Source organism: Vollenhovia emeryi, unplaced genomic scaffold (assembly GCF_000949405.1).
Source record: "Vollenhovia emeryi isolate VEMERY1.0 unplaced genomic scaffold, V.emery_V1.0 DF939146.1, whole genome shotgun sequence".
NCBI classification, from domain to species: Eukaryota; Metazoa; Arthropoda; class Insecta; order Hymenoptera; family Formicidae; genus Vollenhovia; species Vollenhovia emeryi.
Window position 1 is genome coordinate 1,556,288 of NW_011967220.1, and position 18,358 is coordinate 1,574,645.

The 18,358-nt window shown below is 33.6% G+C and overlaps 1 protein-coding gene across 3 annotated transcripts in view; it reads left to right on the plus strand.

Annotated features, from left to right (window-relative positions):
* LOC105566213 (5-hydroxytryptamine receptor 1) overlaps positions 1-18,358 on the plus strand; it is a 74,702-nt gene that overhangs the window by 53,927 nt on the left and 2,417 nt on the right. For 2 of the 3 annotated variants that reach the window (XM_012020040.1, XM_012020042.1), the window contains one exon: positions 14,059-14,130. The exons of the other annotated variant lie outside the window; for it this stretch is intronic. In XM_012020040.1, coding sequence (XP_011875430.1) covers positions 14,059-14,130 — 72 coding nt within the window. The remainder of the gene's footprint in view (positions 1-14,058; positions 14,131-18,358) is intronic. 3 annotated transcript variants of the gene reach the window in all.

The following is an 18,358-nucleotide window of genomic DNA, read 5'->3' on the forward strand; positions in this document are numbered from 1 at the left end:
TGTATAAATACTTTATAATTCACGCTTATTAACACTTCAAGAGAATCTCGAGTGCATACAATATATGTACGCGTCGAGAATACATAGCGCAATATTATCCTTCCAAATGCTATTAACAATAGCTATGGTTCAAAGGTAAATGTACGTATAAATAATTTGCAATATTAATATGATGCGCGAGTATAAATGTAACGAAGCTAAGGATTCGTACACTCAATAGATTTGTAACCGAAAACTTATCGTGACAATACGAATATCGAGACAATTACATTTTGCCGGAATCAGAAGCACGATATACTCATAACTACAAAGATACACAATGAAATTAAGTTTAAAGAAATTAAAATATACGTAACAAATAATATGAAAAATAAGTGATTGTATTATATTATTTATTTTATAAAAAAAATTGTATTACTTTTATTGTCATGTAACATACGAAGAAAAGTCAACAAGTAAGGTTCCCTATTTAATAACTTTATTTATTGGAGCACATATACATATAGAACAATACTATATTAATTATATTTTTAAACGATCTTCAAAATTCAGTAAACTTCGTTAAATGTTATCAAGTGTCATCATATGAAAAGAGGCGTATGCTCGCATGTGAAAGTTAAAAATATTAATTACTCTTGGTTTCGTTCCACAAGTTCACATCGCGTCTATAAACGCAATCTGCATCTATGAATAACGCCAACGTAGACCAACATTGCGTTCACCCATACGTTTAATACAATAACACAATATTGCGAATAGAGAAAAAGCCATTAGATACTACGCGATATTGTGTTTCTATCGGTTTTATTAAACAACAAAGAAAGCTTATAAATCAACAAGCGTCAGTTAAAATAGTTGACTGACACTATCCACTACGTAATTTAGTTCTCGCGCAAAAATCGAAATTGAAAAGCTGCAACGTTATGAAACCGTCTCGTTTACTGTAACCTATTCACTGTGATAATGCCGCTTAAATTGAGAACGATATTCATATATACTACCGGCAAGCATGTAATGTACTCGTGCATGAATATCGCATCGCGGGAAATTGGCTTAGATAATGGGACAATTGATGTATATCGATAGATATCGATTATTGGCACATCGATGGTAATGATAAGTGATAGTACTTGTTAATGTCGCTCATGAAAATTTCTATAGCAAAAGGGGAGAGCAATTAGTACTTTTAGCTCGTATATTCAGTATTTTCAGATATACATATAAATCAAGAGGCACGGTAGTTACAAGTTTACATGCCAACAAAGTTAACATGTAACATATCTTGTCTATTATTTCCCAGCCAGAGATGATTCGTCAAATTAACATCAATCTGATATCGGTATATCGATAAATGATTGATGTCAGATACAACAATAAATTGTTCATATCTTTGTCATTTGTGATATTATAACTTTTTATGTAACAAGAATAAAGAATTATTTGACGCCAGTACATGATTAGCCAATGTAGAAAAATTGCTAACCGACGCAACTGGCAAATTTTAATTAGAGAAATTTATTGCAAAAAATATTAACTCACCCAGGGTTTGAACCTGGACTTTTCTCTCTCTAGACGGACATCTCACCAATTCAACTATTGAGGCATGTAATATTTACCGCAATAAATAGTCTAATAGTTATTGCCCGAATGGCGCCTTTCGTGACTATTTTCGAAACTAGAACTGCGCGCCAACTTAATTCGTTGGTCTTAAAACATAGAACAATCCAGTATCTTCCAATACCACCCTTTCTCCCTTCCAAACAACTAATGAAATTGAAAAACCGAACAAGTTCCATATAATTTTCTCTCATCTTAATAAGTTTTATTCATTTCATTTAATTTTTAATATTACCTCTCACCTTAATTCATTTTTCCTCAAATGGTTTTTCACCAATTTCATTGTATTCCGATTTATTTCTTTAAATTATATCTCTTATTTTTACTATATTTCGCTTAATCAATATCATCGTCTCATTCTAGTACAATGTATCACAAAATCTCGCATATTTACTTGTCCTGTTTACTTGGGGTGCATTCCGCATGATGCATTATACGCATCATGCGGAATGCACCCCAAGTAAACAGGACGAGGATAAGAGTACAATATGAGAAGATAAGTAAGTTTATCCTTTACTTAACATTTAGGGAATAACAAGGATAAATGACGCATTATGTGCATCATGCGTGAAACGGAATGCACCCTTGGAGCCCGCCGAAACTGTGCGCCCATAATTAATACATAACTGATTTACCATCCCTCGTGTATTCCCCGTCCTAGCCCGTGGAAGGAGAATTTGGCAGCGCTGCCTTGGAGTGGGCGAATGCGAAATGAGCACGAGCTCCATGATATGGAATATTAAAATGCTCGTTATACACGTGTATTAGATATTAAAATTACGACAATGGGGGGGGGGGGAAGTAGAAAATAATCAGTCAAATCACTTTGTAGAATTTGGATGTAATCCATAATAGTTTAGATGCATATGTGTATGTTTCAATTCTATTAAAGAAATACAACGTTTAATAATTCCGGATTAATTTGGATATATCTGCACGTTTCAATTCTCTATTAAAGAAATACATTTATTAATTCCGGTTTAACTCAGATCTCTGATAACAAGGTACCAGTGGTAATTTGTTACTGTACGCCATTCGATCGTGAACCCAATTAGGTGTGACGATAAAAATTGCGCAGTTATATACATTTGGCTCTACATGGTATGAATAATCGCGCTAGTGATCCTTCTGACAGAAAAATGATCATAAATTTTAATTTTATGTATGCAAACTCCATCGCATTTCCATGAAGAGCGGGGAAGAGCATTTTATAATACTTTTACTCCAATAATACCGAAAATAAAAGCTTAATACACATTTTTTCTACTCTTTTCTTAACTTGTATCTCGGCTATATCTTAAGATAAAAATTAACTTGAAACTTAATCCAAAATATTAATTTAATATCATATAAAACATAATATATTTCACATAATTAACGGTATGTATTATATAATTAGTACATAGTTATTTAAAATTTATGTAAATCATAATCTATCTTAACTTGCAGTAAATAGTTATTAGTTACGGCTTGAAATTGAATTTAAAATTCTTATTTCAAGTTTATTAAGATACTAAATTTGAAAATTGACCTTCGTAAGCTGACAATAGTGAATTAATAAGCTAATTGCTGCTTTGAAATTCCCCTCGTATTCCTTGAGGAAATTACCTCGAGGAATACCTCTCGTGATCCTCATACATGCAAGCACACTGCAAATGCGAAACCCTAGTATACTTCTAGACCAGCTTGTCTAATGTCGCCATAAAGCTAACTACATCTTGCAGTTCCGTAACAGTGAACTATCAAGACAGTCAGTTTGTCTTACACATAATTGACAATTCATACGCACATCAGAATTTCAGTTTTCCCGTTCAAGAAGAGAAATTCCTTCCATTACTCTAATCTCTAAGTCCTTTTTATGGTTAGCTCGGTGCGTAGACAGGATATTCATGATAATAAAGGACATGGTGATTGAAGAGTGCATAAAAGGATTGCCCAGGAAAAAAGAACTTTTCGGATTTACCACGGAAAGAGATAGTTCATGACGATAACCGCGTTTACATTAAATAGACAAATAGATATACGTTAATGGATATAAACGTTTTCTCGAACCTGATCGAGATACAGTCAGTATGGGCTCGAATGGATCTTAAAGTCGAGCACTCTCGAGCGCGCCGTAACTGCGCCGTATATTTCAAAGAATCTATATTAGAACAGCAGGGAAATGTCTTGTTAAATAAGTTGCATTCGCAAACGAAAAATTTGTTAACAGTGCACAGAATATCATAAATGGAAATAAAAATACTTTATCGTCAAATTTTGCGAATATCTTTGAAAAAGTTACATTACAAATTATGCCCCAACAGCTAGATGTTACCATTTGAACATTTCACAATTTACAAATAAAACCATTTTTAGAAAATCTAGCTTGCAAAAAGTCTAAAGTTAAAAATAATTTTCTGGATAATTCTCCGATAATGCCCTCTCTTTGGAACGCATTATTTCTCATGTTTCTTTATTTGTGATATTGCTCTAACTAAAATATTCCCGTTTGATACTGTAATGGATCGATTATAAAAGTAATATTACAGAATTATTTCTCAGTTCAAACAGAAACATGCAATCCGTATTTTTCTCGAAACTTCTTTCATCGGATTTATTTGATATCACATTCCATTTTATGATAACCGACATTTTAATATTATGCAAATGTAATGAAAGCGATTCACTAAATACATATCTTATTTATAATATTTTCATGTCATGTTTTGTGACGTAAAGAAAGAGCTACTGTAAGAATTTTTACATGGAAAAAGTTAGTTAAGATTATATTTAATTAAATAAGTTATTTTGTAGTTTCACAAATATATTTGAGTAAGATAGTAATAAAATAATATAATGTCAGATAAATAATTTCTAATTCAAGGTTTCTTAATAATATTATACATAAAGTAATATTAATAACACGTTATTTAAATACAATTCCTTAAAGTTTAAAATAAATTGTTAATTGCTAGACTTCATTACTTGACATTTTTATAAATTTCAATTCATAAAGTGTGAAAATAATATATTTATTATAATCAAGTTACTAATAATCGAATCTCAGAAGTTGTATTATTAACGCAATGAAAGATAAAAGAAATTAATGCCGGAGAAAGAAACTCTGCAATATCTCTACATACGTCTACGTTTTATGTATCAGTAAATAGAGATAAAAGGGGAAATATGCGAGAATTTTACAGCAGTGCTTTCAGGATTCCGAAGAATGTGCGTAGTTATTATTATATAAATGATAACTGTGTCGAGTCAACAATGCGCGACTGTAAAAGTCAGAAGAATGCGATGTTAAACACGTATCGCAGTGAATGTTACTTTTTTACTGCGAACAACACCAAAAAGAACAAAGCCCAATAAACACATAATGGTATATTAAACGTTTGTTAAACGCAGTTAGTATTAAAGTTGGTATAAAAGTTGGTACAATATATATAATACCACTTTTATATTACTTTACGTTTAACATACCAGTATTTCATTAACCTACCATTGAATCCCACCACACTTGCATTATTTAAAGCGAAATAAATTAAATTTTTTTCAACAAACAAGCTTTCGGAAATTATAATTACACGATCGGTGGTACATAGATAGGGTGTGTGTGCGCGCGCGTGTGTGTGTGTGAGATTAGAACTTAAAAACGCACATAATCATATTCGGTCAATCATTAAAAATATCTATTTGTCTTCTAAGCGTAGTTCTTCCTTGCTACCAAGAAAAATTATTCTACGTCTTTCGCTGATTAATCGAGAATCAAACAAATAAAACAAGTAAAGTACATATTATTAGAAGATGGAAACATGTAAAATTAAAGATGAAGAATTTGATGTAATTTAAGCTTTAAATAGTAGAGTGCAGAGATAGGTTCGTGTTTCTTGTCCATGCTAGTATTAATAACGATTCGAGCCTACAGGCTGGCGGGTACTAAATCTCATTTATCAACGGCTTCCTCTCTCGTGAAAAATCAATGGAAATGTTCCGCCATAAATCTGCGGAATGGTGAGAAAGAAGTTCTCGGAAAAAGTAAGAAATTTCTCTAAACGAAAGATACCTTAGTATAAAAAAGATGCTGAAGGTGTTTCTTTTTCTTCTGTGTGTGTGTTCACTCTTTTAAATGTATCAATAATTAAAGTATGCGATATCTTTATCTTAAATAAGAAAAGTATTTTTTATATAAAACATCTAAAGACAACGTAATCAGTCACAAGTAATTTTTCTCAGTACTCAATCATATCATGATATTTACAGATCGGATATCGTAACTGCACTTGTGTAATACCAGTGCAGCACAAGTTCAGAGTTTGTGCAAGTCTGTACCGCATTTGTTATAACGCTACGTGTTCGATGAATTGTCAGCGCTTCTATTCTTGTTTTATATATCATAAGCAATAAAGATATAATAAATTAGTAGCGCTGATACTCCCTGAAGCCCAAGTCATTTACAGAGCGTCAACGCATAAAGAACAACGCGATAGCTAATCAGCATTTTGTTCGAGTGTATTATTTTTATATATCTCAAATTATTGAAAATATCTAGATAAAACACTTAGCAATTTATCTTTTATCTAGGTATATTTAAAACGGAATTACCTTTATCTTATTGTTAGATCAATTTAGAATGGAATTATCTTTATCATCAACGATGCTGGTAGTTAAATTAAAATAATCTCATGTTCCTCCGATGAATAATTGATGTTTCCAAGTTGGATGATCAAAAAATCACGTAATTTCCCGTGAGGAAATTGAAGTGAAATATTGACTAATGATCATAGTTTTTAACATGATTGGAATAAAAATGATAGAACTTGAACGATAAAGAGAAGTGGAGTCACTTAACCAGCTGAGAGAAGGCGAGAATGAACAATCACGAAAATGTGCTTCTTCGTAAACTCCAATCATTTCCGATATTTGCCATATTGAAAAAGGCTTTGCCGTATTGAAAGAAGCTTTCGGAAAATAAAAGTGTAGAATATATGTAGGCATATCGGATTCTCTATCGACAAGATTGATATCGTACACAAATATCTATTCACTGAATCAGACTTTTGAACATTCCGAAAAAAAGGAAGATTTTCATTATTGTAAGATTTGATCTTATATGTTTATTTGGTTAGGTTCTGCACAAAATAATTATGTAGGGAAATGGTCGCTCGCAATCCAGCGTTGTTTCTACGTTACTTTTACCGTCACTCTTTTATTACAGTTACTCGCGCTCGCACGTACTCGAGGGAGAAGTCACGACAACTCGACAATGAATTTAAATAAAATATCATATCCCACTATATGATGCAAACTTTCTTGTTAAAAATTAAATTGTTACTAAGAGAATGCTGCCATAAATTTTTACTTTAACATTAAACTCATATTCATTTATTTCGAGACGGGAATATCCTACGGTTACCACGATTCAGAAAGAAAGTTCATTCGATAAAAGTTCTTCAGCATGACTGGACAAACTCGATGAAGTACAAGGTAACGAATGAGACAAGAGTTGAGCGAAAAACTTGCGTTATGACAGAAATCGAATCTTCGCGTACTCCCGGATCATCGAAAGACCCCCTGAATCTACTGGAAAAGAGATACCCGCGAATGCATATGAAAACGACAAGTGATTTTTCTTTGCCATCTTTACATTACTCGCAGAAAGACAAAATATGAAAAAAGTGTCACCTACCAATTTCTCTTTCTATCGCTTTTTCGAGTATAACACTATTCAATTTTATCATAACTGTACACTAAAACTATTGTATTACGTATGTTGAAATTGACAGAACTTATCTGGATTCAGCTAAAAGTAATTTAAAAATTGATAAGCTGCTTAGGAATTACCGGGAATCTCTAAAATATACACACGTGGTGACACACGCGCAGAAGTCGAGACATTTCGTCGATATCCGATCAATACCCAATTTGCGACGGAGATGAAAAAGAAATAAGATTAGAGTGACCGAGCTGATCACTCAACAAATATATATTCTTCTCCGTATATAACATTAGAAATTTCATTGCTTATGATTTAATTGCAACATATCGTGCACAAACAGGGATAGCATACAAAGAAAGATGCCACACTGAGAAAAATTTCCATCGGATAAACCAACTAAATCGTGTTTCCGATTAATTTTTTCCGATTAAATTATGTATATATCCGATAATTTGCTAGAACAGGCCAAGAACAAAATTAAAATTGCGAATTTCTTTGTTATGTTTTTAAGTAAATTCAAGAAAAAAAATAGAATTTTATCTATTTGTACAGTAATACATCAAAGATGTATGCGCGACTTTAAACTTCATAGAGCGCTTCAAATGAAAGACATCGTCGAAAGCATTTTCGTATTATTTCAACGTCGAGCACTGCATTACGTACTTCAACAAATACATAATATATACGGTACTTAGATGACTATTTTAATTTAAATTAATTAACAGACATTGTTGCGCAAAATGTTTCACTAAAATTTACTACAGTAGATAAGAATAATAATATTTACAGTTTCTTCGTATAATAAAGTTAATTACATGCATCCATGATAATTCTACGCTTACGAGAGATCATTTTATTTTACCAAAGTGGTATTAAGGAATTAATGCTACCAATTAAAAGAGCAAGATAGAAATAAGTATTTTGGATAGTAAAAACTTCGGATCCCTTGGACTGACAAGTATGTACGCACGTACGAGTACGTGCCGTCTGTTATGTGCTCATCCCTACCACTGGATTCTCACGAACTGAAAGACCTCCGTCTGGCATCTGTGCACTGCGGCGAGACGCGGTGTATTAAAAAGTATGCGACAGTTCGTAAACAACATTGTATATTAAAATATATATTTCATATGCCCGAAAATGTCCCCCAAGAGACCACTTTATTTCGCAAAAGCGATATTAAAAAACCAGTGTTGTCAATTGAAAGAGGGCAGAAATAAATATTCTAGAAAGTGAAATCGTCGATTCCTGTACCAAATTTGAACCAAGACATTTTTGGGGCAGTGCGCTCCAGTTTATGGCCATGCCGAGCATCCATTCGCATATATTTTAGTGTATAAGTTTGTGAACTGTCGCATACTTTTCAATCGCACGTGTTCCACTACAGTGCATAGATGCCAGGCGGAGGTTCACTCGAGATTGGGCGCATCCTTGCCACCGGTAAATCCCTAATTGGCAATCCACAGGATCCGAAGACTTCACTTTCCAGAATACCTACTTCTGCCCTGTTCCTTCGATTGGTAGCATTGGTTTTTTAATATCGCTTTTGCAAAATAAAATGGTCCCTTGTTAATTTTAGTTTATGAACAAACTTAACATTTTCTAATGTCTTTCATAATTAAATTCACACAGGAAAAATGTGTAGAGGAAAAATATTTATAGTGTAATAGCAAACAAGGACTCTTTGGAGATTCACAATCGAGATAGGCTCAATCAAATACAATAAGTACTTTCCATATATAAAATGCAAATGCTGACTTACAGCTGTTTACTTATATTTTATTTTAAAAAACAAATTAAAATATATTGCTTTCTATATAAATCTAACTATTCTTTCTTAAACTCCTATTTCGTTTTTCTGTCTCTCATATTATAAAAAGAGCAATGACAATGAGTTGAGAACAAAGATAAGAAACGATCGTCGACAATTTTATAATTAAAATTCTGTTCTTTTCTACAAGACACGAAAGTCATAGATACTGGTGGATTGTAAGTAAAACAAAGACGCAATGCGATTCAATAAAAGTGCATTCTTAACTTCCTGTTCTCTTTACTCTTCCTTTATTCCGAAGAGAATCAAAATCGCCTGTTGTGCTATTGTACGATTTTCTTATCTTACTTATTTGGAATTTCAAAGAATCCCTCGACGGACACGACAAACAATCCATTTGTATGTCTATCCGTCTGACAGAAAAAGTAACAAATAACGAGTTTTTCTTTTTATGAGGCGTGCTGTTTATTCAAATAAGATTGGAATTGCCACTGGTCGAATGTCGATTTAAATCGCTCAAGATTTATTATGAAAGTTATTTAAGTAATGACTTTTGTGGACTTGTTACCATAACATGTTTTACACCTTGACTACGTGTGACTCTTTGTACTGCTATTTTAACATATGATTTATTTTGCATCGAAGTACATTTTACACTAATAATTTTTACTTCTGTACGGCACATGCCTTGCGAGTGATTTAGATATGTGTCTTTTCGAATTTTACTTATGTCACATACACTGAAGATGGTCTAAAAAGAGATCGAAACGTTTGTTTAGTTTAAGAAAATTATTTTAGACACTAACACTCTATCACGACTCTTAGCACTTTTATCCCGTCGAATTAGTTATTTTTTAATAAATCAGCGTTAACTTATTAAGTTTTTTATACAATTCAAAATAATGCAACAATATTAATGTTGTATAAAAATGTTTGGTGCATGCATCAATAAAAAAAAATATATGCATACATATAAAAAAATACATTCGAGCAAAATGTTGATTAGCTACCGCTTGTTGTTTCTTATGCGTTGAAGTGTCCTGTCTGTGAAAGCTTGTAGGGTTCAGGGAGCACGCTATCTTTATTGCCTATGATATGTAAAACAAGGATAGAATGACGTAATAGCGATGTCAGCGCGTTCGAACATATAGTGTTATAACCAATTTGGCACAGGTTTGGACAAACACGGAACTTGTGCTGCACTGATATTACGCAAGTGTCGTTACGATAGCCGACCTGTAGACATCATGATATGATCGAATATGCAGTATTGAGACGAATTAATATCAGTGCGCGTTGATTACATTCTCTTAGATGTTTTATAAAATAATGTTACTTTTCTTACTTGACATACAGTTGAAGGTGCTACATACTTTAGTTATATAGATAAAAGATCAAATGAACAATGGTCGCATTTAGATGAAAATGTAGATAATTTGATCCAGATAACGGAAAACATTGTGTACAGAGTTTTAACTAATCAACAACAGTTGTTCAATTACATAAACTTCACTAGCGATGACCATCGGACTCAATTAGACCTTTAAACTTTAAATGAGATTAATTAAGAGACCGATGAATACGCTTGTGATTACGCTGGAAAAAATTCATAAAAAGCAAAATATTTTTGCAAGTGAAATTCATCATCAATTAAAATATGCAACAAAAAAAGATTTTTTCGAGAGTAACAAGTAGAAGACGCACGTGCCTAAAGAATTTGTTTATTACTTTGAATGAGACAAGATGTTTCTTATAAATTTTGGGATGTTGAAAACATTTAGTCACACAAGCCAGGAGGATGTTAAAAAAAAAGCCATTTTTCGCCCAACGGCGAAATCTAAATTAATCATTGGAAACTGTTTGGGAAATCGTGTGGAAACAGAAAATAACATGTATTTTTGTCCACCACGTCCGGGGAAAGTTATGAAAATCGAGAATTATTATTGATTACGGAAATGTACATACTGTCGCGGATTTACAGCTTTATTTTATGTGTAAATGTGCGAGTGTGTTGCGTCCGCGTCTACCATCCGTGCGCAAACACGCACATGCACACGCGCACACAAAATAAAGATGTAAATCCAACCGTGCAATCTTCACGCGGTACATCTTGGGTAATGCTACTAGTAGTACTGTAAACTTCAGTGAGCTGACTTCCATAACATGATTTTCTATCTCACGATTTCTATCTCACTCATAGAAGGTGAGATGGAAAATCATTGACCAATCAGATAGTAGAGAAAGAGACAGAAATTCACCCAACGGTATCTTTCTGATATCGAGAACAATAGGACCACTCACTCCAGCATGTATAGAGCTCACTGGTAAACTTCTACTAACAATAAGTCTTATACCTCAAAAGTACTTAATGAATAAATACTTTATTATAATGTTTTGACAAGTTCTCGAGGAAAGAGCTATAATAATATGCAATAGAAAAATGGGAGTTTCAATTTAAGAAATTGTTCAAACGACTATCAAAAGCCAAAGCAATGACGCCGTCTTATATCTCCCCCGAAATCATAAAACTTTTGTATGTAGGTACGAAACATTTGTTTTTAATTCCGTGATTTTCAGACTTTTACTGCTCAAATTAACACTTCGTATACATATACATAAATCGAATTATATTTTTAACAATCTACGATGCACACTAAGACTAAATACTAGAAAATTTTTAATATTAGAAAATTTGTGAATATTTTACCAGCACGACAATTCAACTAACAAATTTTACTGTGTAGTCAATTTTTTTAAAAACCATTTCACACATGCATACGTGATACGCGCGCGCTTATAGATAGGAAAAAAGAGGAGAAAAGGAAAAGGTGTGAGTGAGTGAGCGAGTGAGAGAGAGAGAGAGAGAGAGAGAGAGAGGGGGGGGAGGGGAATCGTAAGTAAGCGTGGATCATACATCAATCGCATGCACAAAAGACCGGTTATTAAAGATACGCGCTACGTATACTAAATACTAATCAATATTTAATCATATCCTGTTCGCCGCGGCGATTTCATGAATAAATTGCTCCTGTAATAATTCTGCAATTGTGACGTAAATTATATAATTGTTTACTTATCGGTAAAGTTCGCCCACACATTAACCACGCGCTATTGTTCGCAGCTATATTTGGAAATATGAATACTATATTTCTGTCCTCCATTCGCTCCTTTATATTCAGTTTCGTAGTTTCACAATTTAACGTTTTACTTGAACATTACGATGTTACGTAATAAACCACTGCAGGAGACATAAATGTGCAGTTTCTAATAAGTTATGTAATTAAGTTTCTAAACGAATTGATATTTTTTTTTACGTTTGCAAGAACGTAAGTTATAAAGTAGTTCTGAGATGAAAATGGAACGACAAAAGCAAATAATATATGTATATTTATATACCATGCGGATGCATGCGACGAGATTTTATCTCGTCACGGTTATAAATGAATTGTGCTGCGGCTTCAAATCGCGCTTGATGAACTTTTTGAGGATTTTGTTTACGATAAATTTCTCCAGATTTACGGAATGATTACGGGGGAAGCGGCTTTATCAATTATTATCTAAAAGAATGATTATTATCTGAGTACAAAATAATTGTGAATACTACTATAGAATTTAAAATAGAAAATAATAATTTATTCACACTTTTTAATTGCTCTAATGTCGTTGGATATATCCAAATTTCTTTCTCCTCCTCGTTCTCCTCTTCTTTATTCTCTCCAAATTCATTTGTTTCTTTTATACAACAAACATTAGCAAAAATATGGCTAATTACGCGCGTGCTAATTTGCAGGATAGAATAATTACACTGTACTTGCATAGAATTGTCGACATTAATCGCATGCGAGGCACATTTTACTGTCGTATAATAAATCTGTTTTTTGTAGTTAAACTTTCCGCATTTTTAAATTTCTGCTTTTCTCTCCGGTGTCTAAGTATATGCTATTTTGTTTTTAATATGAAAAGTGTAACTTAATGCGCGTCTATAAAGGATAGTGCTCTTACGATGAAAAAATGCGAGAAATGTTCGATGCTTTATGATTTACTAGACATCCGAATCTAAGCGCAAACTAGAACAATGATATCTCGAAGGGTGGAGAATTTTAACAAATTACAAACGCTGAATTTAAGCGTTTAAGTGACGAATATTAATATATTTTGACTCTTATAATAATCTCCTTCTCAATTCCTTCAATAGAAATACTTGCTTTTCTAAATAATTTAATTTATATATTTATGAACGCAGTGTCTCCTATTATTTGAGATGCACGCGTTTTGATAAATAATGTGGCGATTTGAGAAGCGACGATGCGCTGTCGTGCGCACTGTCTCGGATCTTGACGCGCAGAGGACAATATCCTGCTTAGCAGTTTTGTTATAATAAAGCAAGTACTGAAATTATACACAACCGTTTTCACATATAAAATATGTAATATATATATGGCAATCGATATATGACAATATACCGAATATTTTATTAAAATATTTTATTCACTAGAGGTGGACAAAATAGTCTTTGAAATAGAAAATAAGAATATGTCCATAAATTGTTTGTAATATTGTTAAAGGTGGATAATATATTGTATAATGATAAATTATTTGGAGATACCAATTAAAATATGAATTAAAATATGAATTAAAATATAAGATCCAAACTCCAGAATCAATCAATTTGATACTTTTTTTATAAGAACAAAAGAATGATTCATTATTGCATTATTTTTTGTCATGCGGCAAGCGTTTCTCGTCCTGTGTACAAGAGCCATGAGGGCCAACTAATTACATCGGCTGAGTTCCGTTGTATGTGTAAATAAAATATTTAAATGTGTATGATTTGCGGATGTTACAAAAGTAGTACAATTTAAATTGAGATAATTGTGGAACATTAAGACTTATTTATGAACTCTATTTAAACATACATATATGTGTATACAAGTGTACAAAAAAGATGTTAATTTATTTCTTTTAGGACTGCTGTACAGTGTGGGAAGTCTATAAAAAATGGAATGGGAACTGGCTTAGGGAATGTTACGTAAGAGAGGTAAATAATCTTTTGGGACAGAGTTTAAATTCTTTAAGACTTTTAGGTATCGTTTTATTAATTTCTTAGCCAATTTGTTTGCCATCGATTTGATTAAGATGCTATGAATCTCGACGCTGATATTAATCAGTTAATCCGCGGTAGGAATCCGTAAGGATGAAAATGTTTCGGGTTTAGATGCTGATGTTAGGGAAAGGAAACAAATTCCCACACAGCACAAACCTTGCAGTTACATTCCAGCAATATTGCAATATTGTGGCAATGTTATTGTAATGTAACTGCAAGTTTTGTGCTGTACGGATTGTAAAGAGTAAACAGTTAAAATGAAAGAAAAAAATTATTTGACGACAAGACTTGAAGAAATATCATTAGAAGTGTGGTTAAATATGTCACAGTATTTACACGCGAAATGTTTAAGAAAGGCTTTGATTGTGGGATATTATTATATTAGGATATTCTGAGAGCAGTGGCGAACGATATCCAGTGAACAAAAGCTTTCATTAGTTTGCTGCCTACACCTTTTATAATCGTGTACAACTTTTTCTATTCTAAGGGTCAACATGAGCCATACTAGCGACCCCTCGCGATGAATCCATAGTACACATGGAGATAAATTCATCTTTCTCGTATTACGGCCGAAATAAAGAGAAAATCGCACTTTAACTGTGATATTTGTATAAGCAGCGGCATCGCCTTCTTCTCGCTACAAAGCGATTTTTTGAAAAAGTGGTCTATTCCGGCCGTAATACGAAAAAGATAAATCCATTCCGCGAGGGGTGTCTCCTGCCAACCCTTCACCAGAATGCGACGGCCAGAGTCGACACCAGCGACGACATCTACGTCCCTCCTCCTGCAGCTCGTAAACGTTCCTATGGAATAAAGCTGAACCCCATTGGCACAAATATAATAAATAGGCGCGCATCTCAAATATGAGAAACAAAATGTGAAAAGAAAAACTTGAGACATACAAAAATGTCTTGTCCATAGTAATAAATAGAGGTATATCTTCGGGAAGATAGACACTAACAAAGACGCGCCACTTGTTAATTTTGTGGCGAAAAAAATAACGGGCTAGGATTCGAACTTGAATAGACCAGGATTCAAACCTGGGATCTTCCGCTTGCCGGGAGAAATGCTCTTCCAACTGAGATATTTTCGCTTCTTGCCGTCTTTATTTTAATGAATAAAGAAGGAATAATACGCTAGTATATTATTCCTACTTTTTGTTGCCTATCTTCCCGGAGAAACACTCCTTACTATGAATAATTAGCGGACTAAACTAAAGAAACCATATTCAGAATGTGCTGAAGTAAACCTTCTATTCTATAAACAGTATAAATCACATGTAATGTAGACAGGAAACCATCGATTGATATGAAATTCAATTTCTTAACACTTTTAAATGGTGGATTTGTTTTCTTACGGTCCGTTGGAGAGTTAAAAACACACGGGTTTAACTAAACTTCTTTCTATATTCAGAATTACAGCAAGAGTTGTGAAAAGTCACAAAACATTTTAAAAGTTTAATAACTTTTCGCTTATTAATATTGTTTTTAGCTAATAATACACAATTGGAACAAAATCGCCACTAACTAAATTACTGTTAAAAGTGATTTATTCTGACCCCTTTAAGTCGAATTTTGACTACTTTCCCATGGATTTAGAAGGATAAAAATGCTATTATACATCTGACTCAGCAACCCAAGAAACGTAAGATTACATGTATTGCACGTTACACTTTTTAAAAGTTAAATCAGCCCGTTTTACCTATCCTCCTTTATCTTGAATTAAATCACAAATATGACATATCAAGTATCAAATTGGTTCTATTTACTGAATATCATGATATTAATTATAACAAGATTGATTTCATTTGAATTCTTTAGTGGAATGTGAACTTTAACCATGTGAATAACGGATAATTGCGTCCCTCCCTTAAACACACACATACACACATGATTGAGGATGCTGAAAGTGGCAAGTATTAAAGATCACAAAAAATGATCTTCGTTGGCTTTCACGCTGAAACAATAACGAGCTCGAGGAATTGCATGCAGTTAAAGGAGAGCTGTTCTGAGATATATCACGATCCCACGCGGCGTGGCGAGGCACAGTATTGATCGATTCGAATCACCTACTGTGCCAGTCGCGCGTTGCGAAGTACGTTGATTACATTTTGCTGACGATTTTAAAGTACCTGTGGAACTGGATACATTCCAATGCCGCAGCGAAGCAAAGTAACGAATGAAAAAAAAAAAGCAAAAAAGGAGTTCCAGTGTGATTGATATCCGCAAAATATATCGCGAGCGATGTGTCGATTGGAACTGTGTCGAAATTTTTACGGAAAACGTTTGCGAAACGACGAAATAAACGTGTTCAACGATACATTGTAAAATGCACTACATAAAATCATTATGGGAATCATGGAATTTCAGTTAGCCGACAAACTTGTTAATCAATAGATGATCATGTTACTCGCTTGCTGAAAAAATTACTTGAAATTTTCCTTCATAATTGCATTACTTCATGCCGTCATAATAATCAATATTATTTCCTGTTAAATTTCTCCCGATGACAATGCATGTATCGATCGAGTTGAAAAAGTTGGAAAGTGGAAATGAGAAAATAATTTCAGGGTTTAGGTCGATAACGTAACTGAAGCAGCTAAACATATTCCAGAAAAATAACTTTCCAAAAAGTTTATTAATTATTCACGACCGCCACTATCTTTTCCCTCTGTAGTTTCTTCAAATTGTCTGATGCATTTTTAAAACTTTGAGTGCCATGTCACCCATGTTCAGGTAAAGCATAAAGAATCCCGCATGACTCTTATAGAAAAGTAACTTCAGTCAAATTGTTCTGTTCTGAAATATAGATATATATGCTCTGTAGCTTTTAAATTCTGAACAAGTGTCTCCATTGTCACAATCAGCATCGGACAAAATTTATTCGTAAATAACGACTCGATTATTCGGTATTCAAGTAAGACAGATATCGAATAATGTTTTCGTAACTCCTAGTTTCTTATTCGAGCATAATTTAGAAAAAAGAAAATAATCGATCACGAGAAATGGTACACGAATGAAAAATTGACACAAACGAAAAAGTTAATTCATAAACGGGCGAGCCTCAGAGGACGAAACGCGTAAACAATCGCCGCTTGCTGCCTGACAATTTTCTTTTGGCGCGGTGCCATATGCAACGCATCGCTCCTCTCGCTATCAAATGATGCTCACCGTTGCTTGGAGATCAAAGAAATAAGCTATTTTGCATGCTTACCGAGTTCGACCTATCACTTTTTACGCGCACATTCGCTCGGAATATTTAATTAATTACTCGATAACTATTGCGAATTTTAAAAAATGGTATGGAACTTTTCAGTTTTACCCGTTCTACCTGTGTATATGAAGGGATGGACACCTTAACCGTAATACCCTGTATACATATTAATTAATGACTTAAAATTTTACGTGTTTTTTGGAAAATAATGTAGGACTTTTCGGGTCAGTTTAATGTGTTCTATCTATTCATAAACGGATGGATATCTTATGCGTGACACCGATGTATACGTCCATTCTAAAGTTTCCACTAGAATATCTCTTTAGGAAAGCATTTAAGAAAATGTTTGGGTCAAAAGTTGTAGGACTTAAAAATATCTAGGAGTAATATTTTCTTCGCCGGTGATTAAGTAACAGAACAAGTAATATTATTCGACTAGGCCTGGCAGAAATTTTATTGCCAACATTTTCTTAACTCAAAAGCTTTGAACCTTAGAGAGAGCTTTCCAAAACACTATAATATCTTTCCGCTAAGTACCTTCGGAGCTATTAGGCTTAAAAATTTCAGTACCGTCGGTATTAGCATTAGCCAATGTGTACCGTGGGGAGGTTGCACGGTCGGATTTACACCTCTGTTGTGTCTGTGTACGTACAAACACAAGGTATACGCGTGATTCGGGTTGTGTTCCCATTTCTCCTCAATACTACTGACAATATCGAAATGGCTGTTCCCAATTAAACCAGTGCGCCCAATAGTCCCGAGCGTTCAGTATCAAAGAAATGGTGTGGAGATTGCATTTAGAAAAGAATAACCGCTACATTTTTACGAAGGACACTGAGGTTTCATTTGGGAACGATTTTCTCAGAAGCTGAATTCAGTAATGGCATCCAATACTGGCAGTAGTGTTGAGAGGAAATGGGAACACACCCTCAATTTTTCGCACTGACGG